General features: G+C 47.5%; 1 protein-coding gene across 3 annotated transcripts; it reads right to left on the reverse strand.

Moving 5' to 3' along the window:
* Positions 1-1,751: 1,751 nt before the first annotated feature.
* On the reverse strand, positions 1,752-7,959 carry MYCN (v-myc avian myelocytomatosis viral oncogene neuroblastoma derived homolog). 3 transcript variants are annotated; one of them, XM_019537384.1, is made up of 3 exons: positions 7,813-7,959; positions 5,349-6,248; positions 1,752-3,226 (listed from the first exon to the last, which is right to left on the reverse strand). In XM_019537384.1, the coding sequence occupies exons 2-3, from the start codon at positions 6,154-6,156 to the stop codon at positions 2,628-2,630; spliced, it is 1,407 nt and encodes a 468-aa protein (XP_019392929.1). In that variant the 5' UTR covers positions 6,157-6,248; positions 7,813-7,959; the 3' UTR covers positions 1,752-2,627. The 3 variants fall into 3 exon arrangements, with proteins under 3 accessions (XP_019392929.1, XP_019392928.1, XP_019392930.1); XM_019537383.1 differs by lacking the exon at positions 7,813-7,959 and adding an exon at positions 7,378-7,488; XM_019537385.1 differs by lacking the exon at positions 7,813-7,959 and adding an exon at positions 7,081-7,356.
* Positions 7,960-9,790: the final 1,831 nt, after the last annotated feature.

Consider the following 9,790-nt stretch of genomic DNA (forward strand, 5'->3'; position numbering starts at 1 on the left):
CCCTACTGAAAAAAAAGCCTGTGCTTCTTATGACTTCATTTAAAAACAGTGCTTCAGAACAGGTCTCTAACAGCAATTGCTAGTAGAACGGGGCTTGAGCACTGCTTTCAAGTCAGTCAGTGGCTAGAACAACTAAATGCTCCCGAGTAGACAAGATTGTAGTTGTCTGTTGTTAAATAGCTTCTCATCTTTAGCTTTTGTTTTAGTAATATGACTCCGTGTTACTGTAACAGTTGCTATACAGGTGACTTGACCTAGGGCTTTATTCAACCCAAGTGAAGCCAGTGGAAAGACTTGGGCTTGGTATCAGGCTTTAAATGAGACCCACCTACAGTTCTGCGCATGTGAAAATAATTTTCTTTTTCCTATGTACATCACTGCTTGTTTTTTTTTTTCCTGGCCAGAACTGCTCGGTCAAGTTTCAAGAATAAAACAGTAAAATAGGAATTTATATTTAAAGCTGGCATGGTGATGGCATTCAAAACACTTGAAATGGAATTCTTTGTTAAAGTTAACACAGCAAGTTTTTTTTCCTCTTCTGTTTAAGGGCAACCTGTGTCTGATTCTCCCACTTACCAAAGGCCCACCACTTCAATGAGAGGTCTCAGTTTGAAATGATTGTAGAATCAGGTCTAAATTTACAGCTGGAATTTAATATACATGTTTATGGCATTTAAAAACTTGTTCAGCTAATGGAAATATATTATACTAATTTATGTTGGATTATGTATTAGTGGGATACGTTGCCACCGTCCTTAAGGAAAACTCCTTAAGTTTGACTTTGAAAACATGTTAGATGCATGCAATGATAATAGTGTGGGGAAGCGGGGCAGGGCTGAGCACCTCCTGAGCCTGGTTGATATGTCAGCTCCCTGGACCCATTACACCTTCTAAAACCAACTGTGGTTCCAGCAATCAAGTACATTTCACAGACTTTATAGCTCTGCCTCTATACCACCCTCCCAGTTCTTGTAACCAGCCATTTCCTGATCTTAATTCTGGATCTTACATGCTGCTCGGTTTCTAATTTCTTGATTCCATACTTCAGGAAAAGATTTTTTGTTGCATGATGAGCTTCCAGGATCCACGTAGCCTACATACTAATAAGCTATACCATATGGCTGGGCCCTAAGCAGAAGGGATATTTTAAACTGATTAACTGATTTTTGAGCATTACTAATAGATGCTTAAAGAAAAGGAATTTGGAGCACATGCAGAAGTCAGATCAGAACAAATATTAACTCTACTATCAAATGGTGCACAACTTCTGAGTTACTGTCTTTTGACAACACATATAAGGAACATGACACAGATGCATTTCTCTCTTCTCTGTGGCAGCTCATTTATCTGATGATCTGCTCTTCACTTAGCTGTGAACCCTATCACCTACTTTATACCTATTAGCTGGTATAAATTAGCACTGGTCCAAGCCCACAGAGTTCCATATGCAGAGTCTCATCCAAAACCTTTCAACGTCAACTGGAGTCTTTTCACTGACTTCAGCTGGCTTTCAAGGGCACATGGTATCAGAGGAGAAATATGGCATGTGAACAGACAGGAGAATTGCTCCCACTAAAATCACTCTAGTAGCCAAAATTGAAATTTTCTGTCTTGTCACCTAACTTGTACTATCATCCCTTTCCTGAGATTTTAAGTGCCTGGGATCAGGGATCAAGTTGTTCTGTCTCTGTTACTGAACAGAACTTATATAAAAGAGAAAACCTGCATCTAAAAAAATAGTAAAGAGCACATCATTTAATTGCTATTTATTTTCATAAACATGAGGTATTTCAAAGTGCTATAAGATGCAGCACTAAATGTACATCGTTGGAAGAAAATAAACACAGAACTTTGCAGTTACCCAGTTCTATGCACCAAACATTAACAAATACATTAACTGGAAGAAACAGGCTAGGAAAAAGGCATATATAGTAAATTTCTTTACAAAAGTTTTCTTAGTTCAAAAAAGTGATACAGTAATATCTACTCAAAACTTTCACAACTCATTTTCATACGAAAATATAAGTATCAAATTTAGTTATGTATCAGCATCATACTAAAGTATACAGGCAGTGTAAGAATTAGTACAGTACATAACAGAGATTAACAATATATTTGTATACAAAAAACATGCTCCTCAAACATTGAGGTATTACAGTACTTAGGTATGAACTTCCAGTCTAATACTGGTAGCAAGAGCCACCTCTCATAACCCAAGACATGTACAAAAGGCAAGTGTAGATGGTATTTACAGAAAAATCCCAAGGGGGTAAAAATGGTAACCCCAAAAGTAACATTGTTAGAACATAAGCACCATAAAAATTAGGAATGGTTTTTTTTAAAACTCAACTAGGTGTCATCAGCAGCTCCAAATGCTCACAACATTTAAAGAACATCTACAGTTCTTAAGAAGAAATACAAGGGCAGTCCATTGTTGTTTGGCAGTCTCTTGAACTCCTTGCAAGAACATCCATTTGCTCTGTACCCAGAAAATATAGTTTGTCAACTACTTCAGGGACTGGATTGAAAGTAAAACCAACATTCTTAACGTCAAAAAACACAATTTTTTTTTTTAAGAATCAAAAATGTGCAAAGTGGCAGTGACTGTCCAGGTCAGACAAAAATGTTTAGCAAGTCCGTGTGTGTTCTATTTTCTTTAACAACTGCTGTTGCCTGGCTTGCAATTTTTCCTTTTCTAGCAATAACTTGTGCTCCTCCGCCTGAAGGGAATGTACATATTCAGTGGCTTTTTTCAAGATCACAACTTTTGCAGCTTTCTCATTTTTAACCAGTTCCGGTACATGGTCCCTTAACGTGAGGAAACTTGACCTCAGGTCATTACGCCTCTGGCGTTCCAAGATATTGTGGTTCCGTCGACGTTCACTGTCCTCTGAATCCGAGTTTCGAGGACTTGAGTTCTTAGACTTTGGTTGGATCACAGGTTTTACTGGACGGGGCACCTCGTTTTTTAGCTTTTTCTGTGGTGGGGCATCTTCAGTTTCCATGTATGGAGAAGGAGCAGCATAATTATGCTGCTGGTGAATTGGGGCGCAACGCTTTAAAATCAGTTCATTCTGCTGTGTCCTCACTGTTGCAAAGGTGGCATTTTTAGGGCGCACAGTAATGGTAAGGGTTGTAACCGCCTTGTTGGAGGAGGAACGCCTCTTCTCCACTGTCACAACATCGATTTCTTCCTCTTCATCCTCTTCCTCCTCATCTTCATCATCTTCAAGAGAGAGAAAATGTAAATAAATTAAGTTATTCTCCTTAAAATTATAAAAATCATCTATCTAAATCATATTTAAACAGAACCTCACATTTCCAGGGCAAATATGAATCTTTAAATGCTACAAATATCTATTAAAAGCATAAATGCATCAAAGGCAAAACTAGTGTGTTTAATAGTATCTGGCTGCAGAGATAAGTCTAGATAGGGTGTGTACGCTATCTGTCCATAGAGACTGATCGAGATAGACATGCGCACACACAACATACATACGTACACAATAAACTACTATCTCTGACAATGTCAAATGATAAACTCCAGGAACAGGGAGTTTTTTGCACTTTCAAAATGAAAAACGAGAGACCTGGGTGCAAGCCAAATAAACTCACCATGGTAAACAGTACTCGAGAAAATGCCTTCATTTTATTTTAAATCTTTGAGCTGGGTCATACAACACATACACACGAAGCATTAAAAAAAAAAAATAAAAAAAAAAAAAATCACAACACATCCCTTGCTTGCTTGATTGAAAAGTGGCCAGAAAACAAAACAATCGCTGGATTTGTTCTGATGCAGGACGTGAAGCTGTTCCCGTCTGTGGTCCCTTTAAGCCAGCGTTTTGGTTTACTGCCAAGAAGACAGCTGTTGAGAGGAACTGCTTCCTCACCGAAAGCTGTCAAGGCACGGACACGAAAGGGACAGCAAGGCTTTTGAAACGGGACTTATCATCAAGTTTATGATGATAGTCGTAGGGATCTGCTCATTTACATGAGTGAAACTGTTTACAAATGAACTGGACTTCTCCACATACATAGATGCTTTTGTGCATGGGAGCAATTTTTTTTTTAGCCGTCTAGATTTCCTTCTGTCTGTAAAATGCAAATATTTCTCTGCTAAACTATTAGACTGCCTAGGCAACTGAAAGCCCTGTACAAGACTTAGGACATTCAGCACTGGAAGGATCTCTTACTGTGTTGTCAATGCTTTACGTACACAGTATGCTCCTCATAGCTAGCATTTGTCAGATTTTTGGAGATTGACATAGAAAAGGATTCTTTTTTAAAACAGTTTATATAGACTCTATAACTCAAAAGCCCCTGGAATAGGACATCCTTCAGTAATTTCCCTTAGCAAAGCCAACCACTGTCTGCTTTATCACCAGCTGTCTGCAAATAGGTCCCCCAAGGAAACCTTTCAGAAAGGCAGTGTCCTCAGGCAAGCATGCTGCCACCTGCTGGCAAATCCATCCCTCTTATACAGCTGGGAGGGAGTCAAACAAACGCACCCATTGGGACAGTGAGGGAGGGGGTTTGTTCTAGGCTATGTTTCAGATAAAGAAAAATAAACCAGTTATCTGGGATTTGCAAGCTTCCCCTCTTTCAGGCTAACCTGGTGCATTCATCGTGCTTCCTCCAAAGCTCCTGGTAGTGAACTTTCCCATCTCCTGAGCAGCAGCTCTCCTCCCCAGGGGCTCAACGGACTGGGATGTTCTACATGGCGTTAATTTTGCAACACTTGTTCTTCCCTGGATCCACGCCCTAATGCTTCTGCTGCCATTTTACTCACTGTTCATCTCTTTCTACCCAATCACATCAAGGTGAGGAGATGCCCTCAGGCGCTACGGCATATGGCCATCAACTTTCCCTCAGTCTTTTTTTTTCTTCTGACTTACAAAGAGGCAAGATACAAACAAAGGGGGCATGGCCTAGGACTGTGGCTTTATTTTCTTTGGTCTCTTGACCACATTGGGTGCCTAGAAGGTGGGGGAAAGGTAAGCCTGAGCTCAGTTTTGATGAGGGGAGACCACCGCTGTCAGATCCTGTAGCCTAAGAGCTTTGCAAACCTGCCATGACAATGTCCTATCCCAGACTCCATCAACCTGAGTCAACAGCTAAGCTGTTAGTTCGCTTGACTGCAGACAGCATTCACCTGAAGCAAAGTGAGTATTGCTAGGCTTCCCTTAAGAAACCAGCTCTGCTTCCCTCTGCCCCAGAGAGGGAGATGTCTCCTAAAGAAGATGCAACTTGGAAAGCTGCATTGTGAGGAGGGGCAACCATGCCCCTCACACACCTCTCAAGGTAAGCACAAAGCCAAACAAATCTGTGCTGGGTGGAGTATTTACCCGAGTCGCTGAGAGTGTCGTCTCCTGAGCTGCTGTTGGCTCTGGTGTCGCTGGCAGCGCTGGCGTGGCGGCTGCTGCGCTGAGAGGCAGCTGTTGTTCCCTGTGCAGTGCCACTATTGCCACCAATATTCACCCGGATGCCAGCCATCCCCCCCGTTGCTGCGGCTGGGGTGGGTGCCACTGGCTCCCGTTTATGGATAGGAAAGGGGAACACCACTGCAGGATCCACACACTCCGACACAGAGTTGTTGAGCTCAGCTTGGTTTCTGCTGCTGCTGTTGCTACTGCTGGTGCCCCCGGGGCTGCCAGTCGTGGTGGCCACCCCTGCTGTTGCTGGTGCCACTGAGGTCCCCCCTTTGCCCTGCAGTTTCTCATTCACTGCCTGCTCCAGCTTCTCTCGGGCAGAAAAGCCACTCCACATACAGTCCTGGATGATGATGGAGTTGAGATTGTTGTTCTCCCCAAAGCCTGTGTCGAATAAGTCCCCTCCATCTGTGCTGCCCCACAGGTCAGCTTCAGGGGGCAGCAACAGCAGTTCAGATGCCCAGTCCAGAGGATCACTGGTTCGCCATCCCCCCAGAGCCACCCCTGCCCACGGCACCGGGGCCCCTCCTGGGGCGTTCTCCTGAAGCCCGGCCCGGCTGGGAGACAGAGGAGGGGTGGGCAGCAGCTCAAACTTTTTCCAGATGTCCTCCCCTGGGGGGGCAGAGTCCGGGCCACACAAATAAAAATCATCTTCGTCTGGATAAAAACAGGGCTGCAAAGAGTCAAACTCGAGGTCTGGGTTTTTACTGACCATCCCTGGCATTACTGAGGTCCTCTCGCTGATCCCCTGGTTGAGGAATTAGAGGGAGGTTTCGCGTGTATTTCCACAGGGGGGGAGAGAAGCTCTCCCAAGACCTGAAACCGAACCAAAAAAAAGAAAATAAATAAAAAAGAAAAAAAAAAGCAAAGAATTAAAAACAGGAGGAAAGGCACGTAAGCATGAATGCAGTCAGCTTCCTCTGAAAAAGCCAAGCCCAGAATCAATAGGATGCACAGAGTCTGCAACTTGGGAGAAAGGCACTTTGCTCTCTTTATGCTGATTCTGCCTCAACCAACAACAAAAACCCAGGTCCTGCGCACACATGCCAGGCTTTCTGCTTTAACCCTTTGCCCTGCAAGGAAACAAAACAAGCTAGCAAGACACAGAGAGTGAGAGAGAGAGACAGAGAGAGAGAGAGAAGGGCTTCTGGGCAGCTTTGCAAGCTGCTTCCAACCACCCAACGCAGACCTCCTCTCCAGCAATGCAGAGCCGGCTCTCTTGAGAGTGCCCTCTCCGTGTGCCAGCCAAAGCAGAGGAAGTTCCCCCCTTTTGTCAGCGGCACAACAGTGCAAAGGGGAGAGGCGGAGGGCTGGAGTGCAACTTTGCAGCTTGCCAGTTCATTCACTTCCCAGCTCCTTAACAGCAACCCGCACAGAGCACAAGGCAAAGGAATTAGAAAGTAGCAAAAAAAATGCAGCAACCTGATGCAATCACCTTAATTAAAAAGAAAAAAGAAGCCATCGGCACCACCATCCACAAGCCCTTTGATATGATATTCCAGCAAGGTACAGGAAGTTTCTCCCACTCCCCCCTCCGCCTTTTTTTCCCAGCTAAGGGGTGCAAGGCAGCGTCTGCAGCCAGCAACTTTGCCCCTGCAAACTGCACAAAGCCCAGGCTCCTGCCCCAGCCCCCCAAGTGGGATCAGACCTTTCCAAGGCACTGAGGGTCCCCCTGCCCCTCAGCTCAATCGCTGTAGCTGCCTTTGCACCAGCTGACATTTAAACTGAAAGCAAAAAAAAAGGGGGGGGGGGAAGTGAAGGGAAGAAGGAAAAAAATGTATTAAAATAAAAAAACCAAAAATAAAAATCCTTTATGATGAAATGCAAAGAAACCCGCTCAGCTGCTCTGTCTGCCCCGCCCCCTGAGCACGATGGATTTCTTTCTCCTCCTCGGGAAACGCAAATCAGAATAAAGCCATTACACACACACACACGCACAATGCACCTGGACAATGCGATCGCTTGGGAAGCCGGGAGGGTTTTCTCCTTGGCAGGGCGGGAGCCGGGCATGCACAGCCCCGCCACTGCCCTTGCAGCGCGGGCTCGGCCCGGCCCCGCTCCCTGCAGGCGCCTCGTCTTACCTCGCGGGTGCGGGTGTTGCAAAGCGGCAGGCAGGGGGCGGGGGTGGGTGGGGGCAAACACGAAGCCCCCCCCCGGGCCCCCCGGCCGCGCTCCCGCGCGAGGCGCTGGATGGCGGATCGCGCCCGGCCCGCCCGGCCCGGGGCTGCCGCCAGGCTGCACATCCACCCCGCGCGCGCGGACAGATGACTGTCACTGCCCGGCTTTGAAGCTCTGGGATGTGATTAACTCACTCCCCCCCCCGCAAAAAAAAAAAAAAAAAAAAAAAAAAAAAAAAAAAAAAAAAGCCCATCTGACACACCCGGGCAGAGCGAGGGAAGAGGCTGAAGCGCCGCCCCGCTCATCTCCATAAAAGCAGGGGAGGCGCCTGGCGTTTGGCGCCAAAAAAGCCCCTCGGCCTCTTTTCTTCTGCAAAGGAGGGGAGGATGAGGTCCGAGTCCCTTTGCAGAGCCGCCGAGGGAAGAGGGAGGGAGCCGGCAAGGCGAGGGGCTCGGCCACCCCGGCGAGGGGCGGGGAGGCGCTTTGCAAGGAGCGGGGAGGCGGGGGCGAGCAGACGCGAACCCGCCCGGGCATTTTTGCAAAGACTCTGTAAGCATAATAATAATAAGAAGAAGAAGAAAGAGAAACATATGTAGTAAAAAAGAAGAAAAAAATAGATGCGTTACAAAAAGCAGACACACAAAACAAGCGGCAGATGTGGCCCTGTGCACGGGCGGCTGGTCGCCGCGGGGGTCACGGCGGGGCTGAGCGCGATCCCGGCGGCCGCCGGCGGCGGTTCCCCTGCAGAAGGCGACACCTCGCGGAGGCGCGCGGGGGCTGCGCGGGGCGGCAGCGGCGCCCGCGGGCCCTGGAGGGGGAGGCTGAGCTGGGCTGGCCTGGCAGCCTCCGGCTCCGGCTCCGGGCGGGGGAGGGGCGGGGCTGGAGCTGGGCTGCTCGCAGTGATGGCATTTGGCGAAGCAAGGAGCGGCGGTTTGCAGCGGGGGAGGTTGGTTGAAGCGGGGCATTGGCGAGAACTTGCTCCCTAGGACGGTAGTAAAACACGGGAGCCCCAGGGAGGTGACGAGCTCTCCATCCTTGGAGGTTTCTAAGAGGCGGCTAGACAAAGCCCTGCTCCTCCTTCTTGCCGTGCACCTAGGCTGGGATGATCTAGTTGGGGACGGCCCAGCTTGGAGCAGGGGATTGGGCTGCATGACCCCAGGTCCCTGCCAGCTGGGGTTGCCAGCCCCCCCGCATTGCCCTGGAGGCTCCAAGAAAAGCCTCAGTCTGTCTGTCCCCAAGGCTTTATTTGCCCTCTGATCCATCGTCTGAAGGGGGGAAGGGAGAAGATCCCACCCGGCTGGGGGGCAAGAGGTAGCAGGGGCCCAGATGGAGGGGGCAGGGGGTGGACTCAGGGCTCCATCTCTGCACCCTCTCGTCATTCTTGACGGGCAGTTCGCTAGTTAGAGGTAAGTCTGCAGGAGACCACTGAGAGAGACACCCGGGAGATAAATGATAGGGCATTCATTAAAATAAATGTCACACCTTGAATCTGGTTTATACAATTATCCAGTGGGTTTTTAAAGTGTAGTATTTGCCTCCCTGATGTACAGTCATTCATGTCATTACATCATAACGAAGGCGGCACACTGAACACGCGCAAGGGGCTTTGGCCTAGGACTAGGTTTACTAAGCCTGGAGATTCCTTTCAGTCCTGGGTGGCTCCAGGCATAGTGCCCCCACTTGGCCTTACATTCAGCACATCTAGGAATCTCGTTGACTACGAAGATAAGGAGGGTAAAGGAGCTTCCAGTGAAGGAGTGGGACTATCCCCCACCTGCAGACTGTGCTTCTCCAGAAACCCTTGAGTGTCTCCCCGCTATAACGGTTGCCTTGTCACCCAGTGTCACTTCTACAAGCAGCATGATGCTGATGTACTTCAGATACCTTAAGTTAATGCCACTATGGTTTCTGACCACTCCAGGGATATTTAATTGCTCTTGGCATTTTATAGGGCATGGGGCAGCCTTGTCAAAATCAGAACTAGTTGTAAAATCCTGTATGTGGTAATGAGTTGAGGACTGGCCATGTGAAGCTGCAAACTTGCCATGTGTGATGGTCGGGTATGGAAAACTGATCCATTTTTTAGGAGACCAGGGCAGTTAGATTGAAGCCCAAGATTGAAATCTTAACTCCACCGCAACCTGTCGTAACTTGGCCATAAAACCACAATAGTTTCGAATCAGCGGTAGGGGGTGATAGTAGGATGAGATGGAGGCTTGACTAAGGCATGTCACAGGAAG

Source organism: Crocodylus porosus, unplaced genomic scaffold, assembly GCF_001723895.1.
Source record: "Crocodylus porosus isolate Cpor-Errol unplaced genomic scaffold, CroPor_comp1, whole genome shotgun sequence".
Lineage (NCBI taxonomy): Eukaryota > Metazoa > Chordata > Crocodylia > Crocodylidae > Crocodylus > Crocodylus porosus.

Bases quoted from the DNA above. Each gene is read 5' to 3' on its own strand.
- MYCN (XM_019537384.1), bottom strand. From the start codon at position 6,156: ATGCCAGGGATGGTCAGTAAAAACCCAGACCTCGAGTTTGACTCTTTG. The intron at 3,227-5,348 runs GTAAATACTCCA...TCTCTCTTGAAG, and splicing joins CGACACTCTCAGCGACTCGG to ATGATGAAGATGAGGAGGAA.